The following is a 20,379-nucleotide window of genomic DNA, read 5'->3' as shown; positions in this document are numbered from 1 at the left end:
TGCGCGAGTTCCCTTCTGGTTCTCCGGCTTCCTATCACTTCAAAAAGATATGCATTTGTTGCGCTGAATCACACTTAACAATCAGAATTCTTTTTTTTTTACAACTGAAAAAATTACATATTTACAAATACACATTTATTAAAACCATTTAAACCAACACACACACACACACACACACACACACACACACACACACACACACACACACACACACACACACACACACACACACACACACACACATTACAGTAACTTGTGTGTTGTTTTTTTTTTTTTTTTACAAATAAATAAACCAACCAACCAGTGATGAGGAGGCTCATTTTCCCATAATGCCTTTTGGCGTCTGTGAATGTTAATGCCTAAACGAGCATTACTTTAAAACTAAAATGTGATATTTTCGCTTTGTAAAAATGACAGAGTTGCCGTTACTATCAAAAACCTGTCCAGAATTAGTTCGGTTTTTAAATCAAACCATAAGGCAAAACAGCTTTGCTTTTGATGCCTTCTGCCACACATCTGGGGCACTCTATGTTGAATGTAAATGACTCTTTCTCACAGCAGTGGGGCTGGTGCACAAAGACAGAAGCGCTGACTCATTGTTTGTGCTGGGTTTGTGAACATCTTTAATTCTACTCAGAAGTGTCGGCGATGCTTAAACTCAAAACTGGCTGGTCAGTAGCTGACAGTGTACCGGAGTCAATACTAAAAGTTAGTGGTTAGCTGTAGCTTCTGCAATTTTTTTTTTAGCAGTTTATCGGTTTAGTGTTATAAAAGTTAACTTTTCAGTTAGCAGATTAGCAGTTATCAAAGCTAACTTTTTGGTTAGCTGTCCCCACCACTGGTGATTTCACACATGAACTCTCCTCTCAAGTAACAATGTCAAACACTGTGTCAAACACTTTGACACAGTGTTTGACAATAAAGACAATCAGCAGCCAGACGAAGGGACAAATATTTCATCACAGTCACAACTCACCAAACCTCAGCGCAGCGGACAGCTCATTCCCTGGAACATCTATATATTAAGATACAATTGTATGCGCACATGTGTGCGTGTGTGTGAGATGTCTGTCTCCTGTCCAAATGGCACCTTGGAATTCAGCCAAACATGGTACACATATACTTTGACATACGGGGAGTGACTTAAGCTGTTGGGCACTTTTGTAGTAGTGGTAGTAGCAGTAGTAAATGGGAGAGACACATTTGTGTCATTATTGTCAAATGTGCTAAAACGTTGGTGTCATACCTTTCTATTCAGTTTTTCCTTTCAACTTTTTACCTCTTCATTTTTGCAAGTAACAGTAGCGGTAACATAGCAGTGGTAGTAGTAGTAATTGCAGCTGTCTCTTCTTGAAGCAGCTTGAGTCATGCCAGTTCTCTGGAATCCGAGATACAGTAGGTGTGAGGTAATAGTTTTGTTGGTGAAGATGAAGTTTTCATTTCAGCCTCTGAATCAAACCTGCCCTGGGGCGGGTAATTGGCTAGTAACCAAAAATTTCAAGAAAACATATTACAGCATAGCATGTAGTAAGCACGGAGCTGAGTGACTGAGCTATCAAGGACTGGAACATATATCGCAACTGATTTCAATTACTCCAGAACAATTTGTTTCCATTATTAAATTATTAAAACCCTGACATTTGCTGTGCAGACTTATAAAGTAATCCATCTACCTGGTGTAGCATTTTAACATATATAGTTTACCAACAAACTGAATAGTTGGTGTTGCTTCAGAAACTGTGCATCCTGTAACTGAAAAAGACAAATATACACGCACTCGTCAACTTCATAAAAACACACCTCTGATGACGCTGGGCGGAAGCCAAATCCAAGAGGTACATTCTCTTCATCTTCACATCCTTTGACTCCGGGACTGAAGTGGAGTTCCACATGAAAACGCTCCTCTGAAGAGGGGTCCTGCTCACAGCCATCACACCAAAACAAACACAGAGGAGATTTCAAAGTAAAACTGCACCAGACAGTTTGACAGAATATGAATACCAAACCCGGATACTTGAATCATTGACTCGGTGCTACTACGTAGTGATGCAGCGCTAAGAGGGCCAACCTTATTGTTGTCTTCATACAGCATAATGACTATTTGGGTCATGTAGTTTAGTTCAGTCACGGCACTCAGGTAATCCATAGCCTGTTTCCACTGCTGGTCCTTTTCCTCCTGATCAATGCATAAAGAAATATAATCAAAGATGGACGCATACAGTGAAGAAAATAAGTATTTGAACACCCTGCAATTTTGCAAGTTCTCCCACTTAGAAATCATGGAGGGGTCTGAAATTTTCATCTTAGGTGCATGTCCACTGTGAGAGACATAATCTAAAAAAAAAAAAAAAAAAAATCCGGAAATCACAATGTATGATTTTTAATAATTTACAAATAAGTATTTTAAACACCTGTGAAAATCAATGTTAATATTTGGTACAGTAGCCTTTGTTTGCAATTACAGAGGTCAAACGTTTCCTGTAGTTTTTCACACACTGCAGCAGGGATTTTGGTCCACTCCTCCATACAGATCTTCTCTAGATCTTTCAGGTTTGGTGATTCAGCTCCCTCCAAAGATTTTCTATTGAGTTCAGGTCTGGAGACTGACCAGGCCACTCCAGGACCTTGAAATGCTTCTTACGGAGCCCCTCCTTAGTTGCCCTGGCTGTGTGTTTGGAGTCATTGTCATGCTGGAAGACCCAGCCATGACCCATCTTCAATGCTCTCACTGAGGGAAGGAGGTTGTTTGCCAAAATCTCACAATACATGACCCCATCCATCCTCCCTTCAATAAGGTGCAGTCGTCCTGTCCCCTCTGCAGAAGAGCACCCCCAGAGTATGATGCTTCCACCCCCATCCTTCACGGTTGGGATGGTTTTCTTCGGGTTGTTCTCATCCTCTAAACATGGTAAGTGTAGTTGATTCCATAAAGCTCTATTCTGGTGTCATGTGACCACATGACCTTTTCCCATGCCTCCTCTGGATCATCCAGATGGTCACTGGTGAACTTCAAACGGGCCTGGTCATGTGCTGGCTTGAGCAGAGGGACCTTGCTGCCCTGCAGGATTTTAAAACATGACAGCATCATGTGTTACTAATGTAATCTTTGTGACTGTGGTCCCAGCTCTCTTCAGGTCATTGATCAGGTCCTCCTGTGCAGTTCTGAGCTTTCTCAGAATCATCCTTACCCCAAACTTGCGTGGAATCCCAGACCGAGGGAGAGGGAGTCATCTTGTGTTTCTTCCACTTTCTAATAAATAATCATAACAGTTGTTGTCTTCTACCAAGCTGCTTGCCTGTTGTCCTGTAGTCCATCCCAGCCTTGTGCAGGTCTACAGTTTTGTCCCTGGTGTCCTTAGACAGCTCTTTGGTCTTGGCTATGGTGGACAGGTTGGAGTGTGATTGATTGAGTGTGTGAACAGGTGTTTTTTATACAGGTAACAAGTTCAAACAGGTGCAATTAATACAGGTAAAGAGTGCAGAATAAGAGGGCTTCTTAAAGAAAAATGAACAGGTGTGTGTGAGCCAGAATTCTTACTGTTTGGTAGGTGTTCAAATACTTATTTGCAGTAGTAACGTACAAATAAATTATTTAAAAAAATCATACATTGTGATTTCCGGATTTTTTTTTTAGATTATGTCTCTCACAGTGGACATGCACCTAAGATGAAAATTTCAGACCCCTCCATGATTTCTAAGTGGGAGAACTTGCAAAACCGCAGGGTGTTCAAATACTTATTTTCCTCACTGTATGTGCACATGCATATGTGAACACATAAATACGCATGCGCATGAACATTAAGCACAGATCTAAAAACCATGTGATAATGTGCAGATAAAAATATAAACATTAAAAAGCAGTCAGTCCTTCTTTGTCAAGTTATACAATTGCTTGCAGTTACCAAGAGGATTAATAATTAGAATAATTCTGACTGTAGGGAATACTTGGACTCCAAAGTAATGACCAAACAAGGTCGACATCCACTGGATTCTATGATACCCAGTAACATATTTTACTCCATAATGTGATATTTAAGCATGACAGATGGTGCAAACTATGTCATTTTAAGAACCCTATTTCAGTCATTCATGTTCTATGCCCACTTAATCCAATCAAGGGCCACCGGGGGGGTGGAGTAATAATTTGGAGTAATAATATTTACATGGCCTGAAAGATGGAACATTCCATTTTTCAATTAATGAAATTATTCTTTCTACTATATGAATGGAAATTATTATTATCATTATTTGTATTATATGACACCTAAATAGATCAGGATTGTTTGAAATCTGACTTACAAGAAACCGAAAGCAAGAAGCAGAGTAGGCTCTGTGTCTGAGTGAAGTATAAACATATACAAGAGTCAAGACAGACGTCAGACTACCAGAGCAAGAATTTTAGCTGAGGAAGCTTCTGTGATTTGAAGCGAAACGTCCTCACGTCAAGCAACCCAGTCCAGTCGAAGATTCAAGCTTCTCTACTATACTCCACTCAGACTGGCAGGTGAGCTGTTACCACAATGCTAAGCAGAATGAGATCCATGGTATGTGGGGAAACACATCTGCTTTTCCTGAATCCAGTGAAACTTCTACTTCTCACGATCACTGCAGCTACAAAATTTAGCTTCAGGTCATTGTGGCAGCATTTTTCCAAAAAGCTGATTGAGCTGTACAATGATGCAAATGGGAGGGGAAATGCATGGCAAATAGCCCAAAAATGCACGCTCGTGACACCACCCATGCAATGGGACAAATGATGAATGTCACGTGACACAGAATTCAACAATCAAATAACAAGCATCTATCTGGGTGTCATATAATGTGGGCATACTTTTCAAAATGACAGGAGGATTTTTAAATGTTGAACCCTGTGTAACCCTCCATTAAGTCCTATCTTACTATTGCTGGGATGGCTATCTTACATAAATATTAACTGGGGATATTATGTACACACACACACACACACACACACACACACACACACACACACACACTTTCAGGGGTCTGACCCAAGGCCTGTAACACACCTGACACAGGTGAAAAGTACAACTTCCTAACAAATACAGAGTAAAACACTTTTGTATAAGAAAATGAGATTTAATAAAGACATACGTCCAGAAGGCCTCCGTAGCGGAAAACATTGAGGAGAGAGTGAACATGGCTCTCACTGGTGAAGTAGAGGCGCGTACGTACATGACGACCAGGAGACATCACACCACGAGAGTACCTGAACAGCAGATATGGAAAACAAAGGATTATCAGACACAAACAGGAACTGCAGTTCACAGTGGGTGTGCATTTACTGTAAGTATGTTTGCATGCATATTAGTGGGGATTTGCATTCCTACAGGGGGTGCAGCTTGTTAACTGCCTCATCTTCGTGTGTTCTCTGCAGGTCGAGCTGGATTTTCTTCATCAGGGGAACACAATAAGCCTCAGCGATGTCCAATTTTTCTGCTCTGGAGATGCCGTACTCCTACACAGAACAGAATGTGACTCCAACTTCACTTTTGTTTTTCATTCTCTGCAGGATCAAGGCAAACTGAAACACAACTTTTCACACTTTTCGCTGATGGGAGGAAAATACTAACAGGTTCTTATTCCACCCCAGGTCAGTCAATTGGTATATACAGTGAGGAAAATAAGTATTTAAACACTTTTGGGGGTCAAATCTTACATCTTGACTTTGCAAAAAAAAAAAAAAAAAAATCTTATTTATCATGTTTTGGAGACTTTTTTGTGATGTGTTCATCACATACGCACTCCTAATGCGTATACTATACTAAATGGTCTTTCTGGTGTGGAATTGATGGAAATCCACTGTAGCGAAGCACGTCAATCCGTGTTTATGCTTTCTTAACGTTTGTTGTTTTTGTGCTTTTATTTTGTCTCTGTGCCTCTTCTGTAATGTCTATGCTTTATATATTTGAATTTGCTTGATAACTGCCTTAAAGTTAGTAAATTATAAGTTTACAATGAAGAAGAAGAAAAAGAGTAGAAAAAGATGGGGGGAAGAACCTATTTGAGCAGTGAGACTGATTCAAACCTCTGCCATAATGACTCTTTTCATGATGAAAAACAGATGTAAACGTGCAAAATAAAAGTCTGCCTATGACTGTTTGCAACGTAAGTCACAAAGTTGTAAAATCAAGCCATTTCAGCGATACATTTTGGCAACAGCACAGTAGTTTCTATACACACTGTCACACAAGTGTTCAACAATACACCCAAACTAAACTTTTGCACAGTACGATGTTTTTTAAAGAATGCCCCTGTGGTATTTCTTTGGATCTGCTAGTAAACGCGAATGTTTCAAAAATAAAAGTCATGAGAGACTGAACACTTGAATTTGTGATTGAAGAATTATGAAGTTTCAGTTTAACCTGTGGTATCACAATGTCAGCCAAGGCACGGGACAGTCTGAACAGCTCCAGTGTGTCCTTCAGGCCAAGAGACGCGTTGTGCTGCGTGTCATATTTGATACAGTCATAGATATCTGGGATTTTGCTGATGTCATAGCGGCCATTCTTCATGCGGAAGTCTCTTTCTAATTTGGACCAGCGCTGCAGCATTAGCTCCAGTGTCTCACTGTGGTACAACTGCAAATCTGTAACATAACATTATTAAACCTATTATCATAGTTCTTTTCAGTATATGAATTTTAGGGCCCCTTCACACATAACATGAAAGATGCAGAAACTGGAAGAAAATCCGTGAACCAAACACGAAATATGGAACCACGAAACATTCCACCTGCTGTCGTGAGAGACGTACGGTCTCACAGGCGTGCACGACACACAGTGCAAGCAGCTGGAACGTGTTGCACCACATCGCATCTCTGCTGTGGAGAAAAACAAAACAAAACAAAACAAAAAACACACACCATAAAAAAAAAAAAAAACATTTTTTGAATCCTTCTTATTGAGCGGACAATACAAGTATGAACTGTCTATTCCGCTGTAGATGACTCATGGTCACAGACGTACAGTCATAACATGAATCGAGCAGTGCACTCGTATCATGTCCACACCTGCTGCCTGGACACACGTGTCCTGTGGGCAGCGCGGCACAGGACAGACACCGCGTCATGTGGAACAGAGGTCACATGGGTGGCATGACATGCAGACCGCGGGCTGCATGTCATGATCTGATGGTCCATTTCACCTGGGACAGCCTGTCAATGTGCGCGCCGTGCGCTCGCTTGCTGCAGCCTGTCGCAACAGCAATATGTTTTTATGTATGTCCACATGAGCACAGCAAGCAGACACACATGCATCACAGTAGACGGTTGTAAGTTCATGTCCTTCAAAACATGGTACATGGTCCCCAACCGTGACACCCAGAACCAAAGATCCCAACAGCTGCTGCTGTCACCGGCCCCGCCCCCTGTCCATTCAGTGCACACACCAACATGTCACTCTCCGTTTCTGTGTTATGTGATCATTTTTTTTTTGTTATTTATTATGTAACTGGGTATGTAGTTAGTGCCCTGGCTGTGGTCTCTGTGTTTTTAATGTGACACGTCGTGTGCACTGAGCCATCATTTGCAGCTGTCAGTGAGTCTCTGGCTGATGATCAGCTGGGAGGCAGCTCGCCGTGCTTTATGCGCTCAGACATGGCTGGCCAGTCCCCATCTGTACATGCATGCCAGCAGTTCACGCACGTACGCTCCCACACCAGCCTCCCCGGCACACGACACGTGTTGCAGACGGGTTTGGGGGGGAAACACACGCACGCCTAATGTGTTGTGAGGGGAAGGGGGGCGCAGCAACACATGCGTGATACACATGCACAGCACATCTTGAGGGGGGAGCCGACACTCTGGCACACCACGTGTGTTGCTTTGCAACACCACACTCGTGATGGCACTTAGAAAAATTTCACATCCAGCTCAAAAGTGGTCATCTGCTCACTATTTTCATGCTGACAGCGCGTATAGCCACACATTTCCAAAGTGCTCCGCGAGTGGTACTGGATGTTAGTGTGTGTCACCTGGTATTTGGCTGACACCTTCCGCGAGAGGGATTGAATGGGGTCTCACAGGGCACTCTCTGTCTTTCGGCCGCTGGTGTGCGTGAATAGTTGCAGCAACACGTGTACGAGGCCTTAGACGCGGCTCCAATTTTTCACGAATGGCATGCAATTCCTCCTTCGTGCACTAGTCAGCTTCAATCGTGTTATGTGTGAAGAGGGCCTTATTCATGACAGCTGACAATTTCATAGTTTCATCTAAACATTTAAGTGAGTGTATTCATCTTCTGTTCTCAGGTACCTGCAGACTTGGGGTCCTCCTGTCTCTTGCGAATTTGAGAGGTGAGGCTCTGGATGAGGGCATAGACTTTGTCACAGGTCATCACTGGGTTTTGTATGACGTTCATAGAGTTGACCAGCGATGGGCTGTCTGTTGGGGCCAACTACAGAGTATAGCATAGGAAACAAAGCACATCCTTGAGAGAAAAACAAAGAACAGCCACTACATAACTTGAGACAAAGCATTTAGGAAAGGTACTGATAACTTAATAATGCATGTGCAAGGAGAGACAGAATGTTTAAGTTTATGTTTTAAGTTTAATTAATTTAACTAAAGCTAAGCTGTTGACTGCAACGTGAAGACAGAGTAAGCTTCAGTGTCAACAAATAATACTAGCTTTAAGTCCAACATTCAACAAAATATCCACTTTTTTAATAACAGTATTTGCATATTTTCAAGCTTCTTCAGTTTCAATATTTTAGGCATGCATACTTGTTAAAAATAAAAAAACAAAAAAACTAAATTGAATGCACATCTAACAGCTTGAACTAATTTTTTAAAAAGCTTTTTCAACAGATGACGTTTGTCAAATACCTTCAGATAATCCTCCTGTGTAAACTCCTGATCCTTCTGCATGATTTCATGCAGCCTGGCCTTGACCTTCTGCTGGCAGTCAGTCAGAGAGTCGCTATCGCTGTCCAACAGTCCATTCATATTGGCACTCTTCACCATCTGAACCAGGATTGGAGTCAGCTCCCCCTCTAGAGCGAGCAGGCCCTGCAGAGAAATAAGTACAAGCTGTGACCACTATACATCAAAATTTCAGTAATTTAACTATTTTATTTAGCTTAAAGTAGCTAAAGGATGCAAAACAGAAAATGACCTGAATGAGTAAGTCATAAGTTTTGCCAACCCTTTTGTCTCCTGGTCTTGCACTTGCCTGATGTTAGATTGTGTTAGTGAAGTTCGTAACGCATGAGTTTATCATTATAAGTCAAGATAAGCCCATTATGACAGTGGTTCAGCCTGTAAATAAGCCAAGATGATTTTTGAATATGTACGACATATTATGCTCAGACATCGGTTAGCCAGCCACACTTGCAGCAGGTAAAGTAAGTACTGAACACATCACCATTTTTCTCTGTAAATATACTTCTAAAGGTGCTATTGGCATGGAATTTTCACAAGATGTCAGTAACAACCCAAGTAATCCACACATACCAAGAAATCGAACCATAGATTGTCCATAAATTATGTTATGTGTAATAATGTGAAATGACACAAGGGAAAAGTATTGAACACCTGAAGAAAAGGAGGTGGAAAAAGGCATGGAAATCCAAGAGACCAGCTGAAAGCTATCAGTAATTAGAGAGAAATCCTGCCCCTTATCAGTGCAAATTAATATCAGCTGGGTCAGTCCCAACTGATGGCCTTTAAAAAGGTTGTCTCGTTACCAAGGTGTCACACAAGAAACATATCATGATGGGTAAAAGCAAAGAGCTCTCTCAAGAGCTTCACAACCTTACTGTTGCAAAACAGACTGATGGAAATGATTACAGAAGATTTCAAACCAAAAGGTGTCAAGGATATTCATAAATGCTCATGATCACAAACACGAAGAAGAACCAAAAAAGAAACTGGCACCTAACCAAGGAAATAATGCAGGCTCAAATACATAATGTACCAAATAAACAAACAAGCGGCAGGTATGGGATTTAGGGGAGACCTGGACGAAACATATACAAGTTTACAACTTACAAGTTGTATGTTTACAACTTAAACATACAAAGTGACAAAAACACAAAAGAAAACCAGGGTGAGTGGAACCAAAAACATTAAAGTAATAATCAAACTAAAAGAGAACCGTAAAATAACCAAGAACGAAACCACAAAAACAAAGGCAGAAAACAACCCTGAAACTCAAACACGTGCCAGAGGGAGGAACAACACAACTAACAGGTGAACCACACAATGACAGACAGATAGGGATCAGAACACAGAGGCAACTCATAGAAGTAACAAAAGGGCACATATGGGGGGTAAACCACAACAAAGAGTTATCCAAGAGCCAATGACCGCTTGTGATGAGCATCAGAAAGACCTGGAATTAACAGCTATAATTGTTTCAAAGAAAACAATAAGTAATGTACACAACCTCCATGGCCTGTATGCATGCTCACCCCAAAAGACTCCATGTTGAAGCTAATTTTTGAAGTTTGCTGCACAACATTTACACAACTCTTTGGATGCCATAATACACCAAAAACACCATACCAACAGTGAAGTTTGGAGGTTGGAACATCATGGTGTGGGGCTGTTTTTCAGCCTCCGGCACTGGCAAACTTCATATAATTGAAGGAAGGATGAATGGAAAATGTACCGAGATATTCTTGATAAGAATCTGCTGCCATCTACCAGGATGATGAAGATGAAATGAGGGTGGACATTTCAGCAAGACAATGATCCCAAACACATGACCAAGAAAACTCTCAACTGCTTTCAGATAATAAAAATAAAGATGTTACAATGGCCCAGCCAATCGCCTGACTTGAATGCAGTAAAAAAAAAAAAATCCATGGAAAGCACAAAAGGTCAGTGTTCATAGAAGAGGTCCACAGAACCTTTAAGATTTGAAGACTGCTTGTGTGGAAGAATGGGCAAAACTCACACCCGAGCAATGCATGCGACTAGTTTCTTTATATAGGAGGCGCCTTGAAGTTGAACAAAAGCTTTTGTACGAAGTATTAAATAAATTTTAGAAAGCACCTATTCCCTGTGTCAGTACCTATTCCCTGTGTCAGCTGAAAATTGTCAATAGTACCTTTGGACAAAATTTACTGAGAAAATGGTGACACGTTCAACACTTATTTAACCCACTGTATGCAACACTGTTACAACATAAATGCATCAGCATGATGCAAAAGAATGATCGAATAACAGCGTACACAATGTGGTGTTTGCCCTGTAGTCTTCTCCTTGAAGCAAAGGAAGATGGTGAGAACTGCGCAAATCTTTGTTTCCAACTGTGGTTCATGCAGAGCAACAGGGTGGGAAAAGGTGGAAAAAAATGATAATGAGGCCACGCTTTACTATATAGAACACTCAAAATGCTACTGTGTGTGCACAGCAGTGCACAATGTGTTTGCTCAATGTGATTAGCTAATTTCCACATTTGATTAGTATGTGCACTGTGCCAAGTTGAGTCCACTTAGGGACAGATTTTAGTATTGTGTTTACAACCCCAATTCCAATGAAGTTGGGACGTTCTGTAAAATGTAAATAAAAACAGAATGCAATGAATTCCAAATCCTCGTCAACCTATATTCATTTGAATACACCACAAAGACAAGACATTTAATGTTCAAACTGATAAACTTTATTGTTTATGTGCAAATATTTGCTCATTTTGAAATGGATACCTGCAAGACATTTCAAAAAAGTTGGGACAGGGCAACAAAAGACTGGGAAAGTTGATGAATGTTCAAAGAACACCTAACTGGAAACAGGTGATTGTCATGATTGGGTATAAAAGGAGCATCCCCAAAAAGATCAGCCATTCAGGAGCAAAGTTGGGGCGAGGATCACCACTTTATGAACAACTGCATGAAAAAATAGCCCAACAGTTTAAGAACAATGTTTATCAACGTTCAATTGCAAGGAATTTAGGGATTCCATCATCTACAGTCCATAATATTGTCAGAAGATTCAGAGAATCTGGAGAACTTTCTACACATAAGCGGCAAAGCCGAAAACCAACATTGAATGCCAGTGACCTTCAATCCCTCAGGCGGCACTGCATTAGAAACAGACATCATTGTGTAAAGGATCTTACTGCGTGGGGTCAGGAATACTTCAGAAACCCAATGTCAATTAACACAGTTTGTCGCTACATCTACAAGTGCAAGTTAAAACTCTACCATGCAAAGCGAAAGCCATACATCAACAACATCCACAAACACTGCTGCCTTCTCTGGGCCCGAGCTCATTTGAAATGGACAGATGCAAAGTGGAAACGTGTGCTGTGGTCTGATGAGTCCATGTTTCAAATTGTTTTTGGAAATCATGGACGCTGTGTCCTCCGGACAAAAGAGGAAAAAGACCATCCAGATTGTTATCAGCGCAAAGTTCAAAAGCCAGCATCTGTGATGGTATGGGGGTGTGTTAGTGCCTATGGCATGGACAACTTACACGTCTATGATGGCACCATCAATGCTGAAAGGTACATCCAGGTTTTGGAACAACACATGCTGCCATCCAAGCAACGTCTTTTTCAGGGACATCCCTGCTTATTTTAACAAGACAATGCCAAGTCACATTCTGCATGTTACAACAGTGTGGCTTCATAGTAAAAGAGTGCGGGTACTAGACTGGCCTGCCTGCAGTCCAGACGTATCGCCCATTGAAAATGTGTGGCGCATTATGAAGCGCAAAATATGACAACGGAGACCCCGGACTGTTAAACAACTGAACTCATAACATCAAGCAAGAATGGGAAAGAATTCCACCTACAAAGCTTCAACAATTAGTGTAATCAGTTCCCAAATGCTTATTGAGTGTTGTTAGAAGGAAATGTGATAACTACAGAGGCATGAGGCTGATCAGCCACAGCATGAAGTTATGGGAAAGAGTAGTAGAAGCTAGGCTTAGAAAACAGGTGAAGATCTGTGAGCAGCAATATGGTTTCATGCCGAGAAAGAGTATTACAGATGCAATATTTGCTCTGAGAATACTGTTGGAAAAGTACAGAGAAGGACAGAAAGAGTTACATTGTGTGTTTGTGGACTTAGAAAAAGCTTATGATAGGGTGCCAAGAGAAGAGTTGTGGTATTGTATGAGGAAGTCTGGAGTGGCAGAGAAGTATGTTAGGGTAGTGCAGGACATGTACAAAAATAGTGTGACAGCAGTGAGATGCGCAGTCAGAATGACAGACTCATTCAAGGTGGAGGTGTGATTACACCAAGGATCAGCTCTGAGTCCTTTCTTGTTTGCAGTGGTGATGGACAGGTTGATGGATGAGATCAGACAGGAGTCCCCATGGACTATGATGTTTGCAGATGACATTGTGATCTGTAGTGAGAGTAGAGAGCAAGTTGAGTCTAGTCTGGAGAAGTGGAGATATGTTTTGGAGAGAAGGGGAATGAAAGTCAGTAGAAGCAAGATTGAGTACATGTGTGTGAATGAGAGGGAGCCCGGTGGAATAGTGCAGTTACAAGGAGTAGAAGTGGTGAAAGTAGACGAGTTCAACTGGGTCAACTGTTCAAAGTAATGGAGAGTGTGGTAGAGAGGTGAAGAAGAGAGTGCAGGCAGGGTGGAGTGGATGGAGAAAGGTGGCAGGAGTGATTTGTGACCGAAGAATATCAGCAAGAGTGAAGGGGAAAGTTTACAAAACAGTACAGAGACCAGCTATGTTGTACGGTTTAGAGACGGTGGCACTAACAAAAAGACAGGAGGCAGAGCTGGAGGTGGCAGAGCTGAAGATGTTGAGATTCTCTTTGGGAGTGACAAGAATGGACAAGATTAGGAATGAACATATCAGAGGGACAGCTCAGGTGGGACGGTTTGGAGACAAAGTCAGAGAGGCGAGATTGAGATGGTTTGGACATGTGCAGAGGAGGGACCCAGGGTATATAGGGAGAAGGATGCTGAGGATGGATCCACCAGGTAGGAGGAAAAGAGGGAGACCAAAGAGGAGGTTCATGGATGTGCTGAGAGAGGACATGCAGGTGGTTGGTGTGACAGAGGAAGATACTGAGGACAGGGTGAGATGGAAACGATTGATCTGCTGTGGCGACCCCTAACGGGAACAGCCGAAAGACAAAGAAGAAGAAGTTAGAAGGAAATGTGATGTAACGCAGTGGTAAACATACCACTGTCCCAGCTTTTTTGAAACATGTTGCAGGCATCCATTTCAAAATGAGCAAATATTTGCACAAAAACATCAAAGCTTATCAGTTTGAACATTAAATATCTTGTCTTTGTGGTGTATTCAATTGAATATAGGTTGAAGAGGATTTGCAAATCATTGTATTCTGTTTTTATTTACATTTTACACAACTTCACTGGAATTGGGGTTGTATGTTGATAACAACAATGGCTTCTGAGCTTGCATTTCCTTTTCTGTCAGCCTGTCAACAAATGCACATGTACCGCTGATGAGGCTCAGACCGCAACCTGTATTTATGACAGGGTTGAAAAGGAGAATTACGCTACACTGATGGCGGACCCAAGAGCAAATCTTACAGTGTTGCTTTAATGTACAGTACAAACAGATTTCATGAATCCAAAAAGACTTACCACTGGACTATTTTCCGCAATAGTCTTTGGTCTCAAGTGTTCGCCCTGTTTGAGGTTGTTGTGGTTACTGTATGTAAGTTTGTCAACTACAAAGGCACTTAGCTTATACCAAAATACCATAATTCACAATGTTGTGACACTTAATTCAGCTCTGTCCAATCATTTAATGGTTTATTCCAAACCAAATTTAAGCCTCTGTTATTTATTTTTCTGAAATCCTGCTTTTAAGGACATGTGGGTGAAAATGTAGCCTGTCTGATGGAAGATGCTACCCTGCCAAACAGAAAATACCTTAGCGAAAGCAGCAGCTGTCATTTGCACCCTTCCTTCATCTGAAGCATAGATCTTCAGGTCGTGGCGGTACGTACTGTGCAGGCGCAGCAGACCACAGCCAGGAAACCCTGCATAGTCACCTATGTGAATGTGCACACAGCAGAGAATTACACTCAATGTGGCTGATTACAGCATTGGGATATATGATTATTGTCTCATTTAAGAAGAAAGTTAAATCATGGATGCAACTGAAAGAAAATTTAGGATAAAAAACAAAACACAAAAATATAGAACATTTTTGATTGTACCCAAAAGTACCAAAGATTTCAATTAGGGATCTGTGCAGGTGAAACATCACTTTCAGTTCAAGCACACTGCCCACACGCTGAAACAGTACTCAAAAATATTTAGCAAGCTTTTAACAAAACATGAATTCTGACTCTATTATGAGAGTTATAAATAAAATAATATAAATGAAATTAAATGAAAATGAAGTTAAAATAGCAAAATGATGCTGAGTAAATAAGTCGCTTCGGCTGCTCCCTTGTTATTTTCCCCCACTCAGACTCACCACAGCAGATCCAAGGAGGATCTGCATACTGATTTGGCACAAGTTTTACACTGGATACCCTTCCTGACGCAAGTCCACATTATATGGAGAATGATGCTGAGTAAACGCCCCCCCCCCCCCCCCCCCCCCCCAAATTACTGGATGGCTCCCCTGTAAATGAGATGAAATACTTCAGATTACTTGAGATGATAAAGTGGACTTTAACATTCCAAACATGATAATTGATGCAGCTCTGGTTTGAGTGAGGTGGACGTGTTGCAATGCTACAGAACAAATCACGCAGTCATGCATTTCTCTTCAGAGTGCAGCCAGACAGCCTGATGTTACCTCATGCCTCCACTGGGGTTCACTGGGGTCAACCCCAGTCAAGGTTCTAATCGAGGCTAAAGCAGAGTAGCTGTCTTCAAACATCTAACATACAAATAGTAAACCGTAGCAGTCGGATTAGTTTGAGATGATCCGCGTTAGTTTACAGCACCAAAACTGTAGTCACTTAGCTGCCTGGACACGTACAAGCAAGTGACCAAACAACTTCTGCCGCAGTGGATCACCTCAGGAACACACCAAGAACTACGCAAAAAAAACACAGCAATCTCAATGTGGAACAAACAGGTCTGGAAAGTAAAATCATAAAGAGATGACAGGTGTGATCAGGGCATGTTAGTGAATACAAAATGGAAAATGCACAGAAGGAGAAAAGAATGCAAGAGGAGTGATACCCAGGTCACCCTTCTCTTACCAAAGTCAACAGGTGACTCCCAGCCAAGGGACTGGTGACTACCAGCTAGTAGTTTACACAGCATAACCGGTAAGAAGAAAACAGAAGAGTTAATAGACTAGAGGTGTAATGGTACATGCATGTATACCAAAACATTTTGGTGTAGGCGTTTTGGTCCGGCACACACGTGTGTCGAAAGAATACAGCCACTGTGCATGTGGAGCTTTTGTCTGTGTGCGTACTTTGTAAAGCCCCAGTCACACGGCATACGGCATTAGCTGAACGAAGGAAAAAAGTCACAAAGCCACAAATCATAGTGGACGAATGCTCCGGCACCTCTCCCATCACTGAAAAGCCTGCGAGTGCAGAGTGCATAAAAGTCCAAAATAAAACCGAAACTAACAAAAGGAAAACGAAGCGAATGGCGACCTTGACGCTGTGATCATTTTTGCAGCGAGTCTGTGCTGTCCACAGCCACCTGCAGCTGCGTTGTCTTGACAACAGGTTCGTCTTTACTACAATGTGTGCGCTCGCATGGACGTTGGAGCCAGAGACAGCTGCAACATGCGTAAATAGTTAAAGTAGTTGATAAAACGTTCGTGCCGCTATTGTTTCCATATGAAAACATTGCTTTTCGTCCCACACATGGAGGAACGTGTGTTCAGCTCGTCTGAGCTTTAGGTATTGATCCGTTCAGATATCGTCAACGTTCATGCAAGACGTTGGAATTGGGAGGTTGGACGAAGTTGGACGACAATCAAAAGGAACGCTGACGGTACGGGAATTATGCAAACGATGAGTAACCGTCAAGACAGAAAACAAAACGGAATAAGGATGAATTGAGGTTGTTGTCGGGATTCGTTTACATTTTTGATGTTTGAAAATTCTGACGAAGCGCCAGCTACAGAAACAAAGCTGGACGACAATTAATGTCTCCGAAAGCCAGCGCAAGTCCAGATTTCTTGTTTCATTTTGGCTTCAATATCCTTTGTTACTGACCGCGTGTTTGTGGCTTAAATAAGCATTTCCCCCAAGCAACTTTAGCAGAGGACCAGATGCTGTTCGTTTACAACACAGCCCCTCCACTATCATTAAGGTCTGCGGTTTGGGAAAACTACAGCTGCTCATTTCATAATTATGAAGATGGACAAAAGCAGGTAGGATCAGACGAAACCTACATCATGATTTTCTTCACCTGCGGTTGGGTACGTAGCTGGGTGAACATTGAACTTGCTCAATCATTAGAAGTGACATCACCCAGTTGTGATACAAGAATACATCCGTGATACAAGAATACAAGACATCCCAGCTCCCAGTGGCATTTCAGCAGCCTCTGACCAACAAATCAGTCCGGCCAAAGCAATAACAAACGCTGCAGGTCCTTTTATAGCAGCAGATATGTGACTATACTGTTGTTGAGGAGACGTGTTTTAAACGCATGCTGAAAGTAAGATTCCCGTTGCAAAACCTCTCCCTTTCTCATTTAGTTAAACATCAAGAAGCAGTTTAATGTTTTGTCTCTTATTTTCACTGTACCGAAAACGTACCGAACCATGATTTTTATGTACCGTTGCACCCCTATAATAGATAAAACCCATGGGGAAGAAAGAGGTATGAAAATAAAGGCAGGGATGGGGAGGCGGCTTCTTTTCATGTAAAAAGAAGCAACAAGGGATGGATGAGATTACTAGATAACTGCAGCCACCTTCAGTTCTGTTTTAGAGTGTCTTGCTGTGCACAGTTTTGAATTATTCAGTAAAACGTTAGGAAAGATAACCTGTGACACACTGAAATTTTGCTCAGTCAAAAAGCGTTGCAAATGTTTGCAAATACCTTTACCCATACCTTTGTGTTACCAAATAAATACATCAAAATGTTTTTGGATTAACTTCCTCTGATAGACGCTTACTGCTATTTACAAGAATCCCGTGTCAGTGTGGAAATGACTTGGAAACCTCAACTTCTCTTTTTTAAATAGAATCTTTCCACTCTGCTTTCTTTAAACAGACAAATGTGACATTTTCAATTGTGTACACTGCAAAATAATAAAAAAAAAAATCCCTGCACCGTTAAATATGCAGGGATGACTTTGTTTTTGCATCTACTGCTCTGTATTTCTGAGTGCAGGATTATTCTGAAACAGCTGAATCAGTTTGAAATATTGACTGGTACAAAAAGAGGAATAACTCTTTATAATGAGGTTTTTGGACACTAATCATTTTTACCTCCCCTAATGAAGCTGGGAAGAGGTTATGTTTTCACCCCTGTTTGTTTGGTTGTTTGTCTGTTTTTGAACAGCCTGTAACCCACAATTTTTATATATCGTTATGAAATTTTTACAGAGGATTCATATCCTGATACCCAAGAACTGATTTAATTTTCAAGGTCAAAGGTCAAAGCCAGAAAACAAATCTTGGAAAATAGGAAAAATCCATATCCCTTAACATTGAAAGAATTTTCAAAAATTCGTAACTATCAAAAAGATCACATTACTTTCATGTTATACATGATGGTATCCTTTACCAATTGGCAAAGTTTGATCCGGATCTGATCGGGATAACAGATTTTGTGGCCAAAGTAATAATTTGTGGAATTGGAAACTAGTGTTGGCAGAGATTTGCGCTTTCCCAGTGCGGTGTAGTTGTAATTTTACTTCTGTACACCAACACAATGGAGATGAAATGAAACATTCAAGATAGGTAGTGTACATTTTAAGCTGTACTAAGCTTTAATACAAGTAGTTTCATCTTTTGGGGTCCACAGACATGCTGGCTCATCCACATCAACTGTTTTTAATCATACATCTATTAATAAACCATTTACGGAAAGACTTCGTTCAGCCAGTTTCTGAAACTACAACTTCTTAGCTGGAGTTTCCATCTTTCCTCGAGATTTTCATCACTCATAGCCAATTCTAGAAGCCAGAGAATATTGTGTGATCTAGCGACATCAGTGTGCGTCTCAATTGTTACTGGCTGCAGGGTGTGTCCGTCTGCGATTCTCAGTGAAGCACACCAATAACATGAATGATTTTTTTTTGTGTGTATTTTTGTAAATCATCACTTTTACAAGACATAACCATTTCTACATCACTGAGTATGTATTGGAACTCAAGAAATACAATCAGCATGGGACTCTATGGTAAATCTGTCTGGAGTAGGCAGTTCTCAAAAAACTGAGTGGAGACCAGTAAAGGAACCCCAAGACACCCACAACAACACTCAAGGAGTTAAAGGCGTCTGTAGCTGTACATAGTGCATCTTTTGTTTGTTGCACTGTCAGTCAAAGCTTCATCGTGGAGGGTCACAGAGAAGAAAAGGTTTGACTTTGTACAGAAGATTCAGTTCTTGTGGCAGGCTTAATTTGAAGACTTAACTTTGGCTGTTTAAAAGTGATTTCCAGACAGACAGGATGCAACTTGTAATAAACATGCTGAATTTTGCAGCCAGAAACAGGAAAGTCTGGTTCATCCTCTATGATTCACTCAACACTTTGTCATTGGAGATGAGTGTCAGAAGTGTCAAAAGAAAAAAAAAAAAAATCAGAATGAAGCTCCATCACACCCTTAAAGAACAATGGGGCAGCCTTACAAGAGTTTATATATGTCACAAGACAGACATGACATAAAGAAAATATAAACTGACAACGACGTTACAAATTCAAACAATTTTCAAACCTTGAAAACACATTAAAAATTCAATCATTTTAAGGACCTGTAAGACCCCTGCAAATACTGATACACCTCTATACCTCCGCTGTGATATGGATCTGTCTGTACCCATCTGATGCAGACATGCAGTGATTGCTCTCCACTAGTTAACACAGCAGTAATACTACAAACGTACAATGGCTAAGCTGTAAAAATCCATGGAAAAATTCTTAGAATACTACATTATGACAAAAAATAAAGACGTGGTAATGTAATAAGTACATGTAGTGTTTAGTGTTAGTGCAGTGGGGTACCTTGACCTCCAGGGTACATGCAACGAAATGCCCTGCCCAGCTCTTCAGCCTGAACCCGGCCTGCTGGTGTAAGCTCACCGCCCCACTTCAGCACCAGTAGCAGAGATGGACCTTCCTTCTTAATGTCTGGAAACATACGTAAAGGAATTATGGCTGTCAAATGACGTGTTCATTAAGATTAATTAATTACAACACCTATAATGCATGATTTTTAAAAAAATCTTAATTAACTGAACTTTGATCCTTTTGTTTTGACGTCACTGTCTGTAAATGAAGTGTTTTTGAGAGCAATAATTGGTTTGGATGTGT

General features: G+C 41.1%; 1 protein-coding gene across 10 annotated transcripts in view; it reads right to left on the bottom strand.

Annotated features, from left to right (window-relative positions):
• ppip5k1b (diphosphoinositol pentakisphosphate kinase 1b) overlaps positions 1 to 20,379 on the bottom strand; it is a 212,640-nt gene that overhangs the window by 71,113 nt on the left and 121,148 nt on the right. For all 10 annotated transcript variants that reach the window (XR_004562139.1, XR_004562138.1, XR_004562140.1 and 7 more), the window contains exons 15-23: positions 20,071 to 20,196; positions 14,837 to 14,958; positions 8,846 to 9,028; positions 8,273 to 8,414; positions 6,384 to 6,607; positions 5,349 to 5,476; positions 5,113 to 5,227; positions 2,069 to 2,176; positions 1,801 to 1,917 (exon numbers count right to left, since the gene is read on the bottom strand). Coding sequence is in view for 7 of the 10 variants with exons in the window: in XM_034175924.1 (XP_034031815.1) it covers positions 1,801 to 1,917; positions 2,069 to 2,176; positions 5,113 to 5,227; positions 5,349 to 5,476; positions 6,384 to 6,607; positions 8,273 to 8,414; positions 8,846 to 9,028; positions 14,837 to 14,958; positions 20,071 to 20,196 (1,265 nt within the window). In the remaining 3 variants the exon portion in view is untranslated. The remainder of the gene's footprint in view (positions 1 to 1,800; positions 1,918 to 2,068; positions 2,177 to 5,112; positions 5,228 to 5,348; positions 5,477 to 6,383; positions 6,608 to 8,272; positions 8,415 to 8,845; positions 9,029 to 14,836; positions 14,959 to 20,070; positions 20,197 to 20,379) is intronic.

This window comes from Thalassophryne amazonica, chromosome 8 (genome assembly GCF_902500255.1).
Source record: "Thalassophryne amazonica chromosome 8, fThaAma1.1, whole genome shotgun sequence".
Classification (NCBI taxonomy): domain Eukaryota; kingdom Metazoa; phylum Chordata; class Actinopteri; order Batrachoidiformes; family Batrachoididae; genus Thalassophryne; species Thalassophryne amazonica.
The sequence above is the reverse complement of the archived record's forward strand: the minus strand, read 5'-3'. Positions and strand labels throughout refer to the sequence as shown.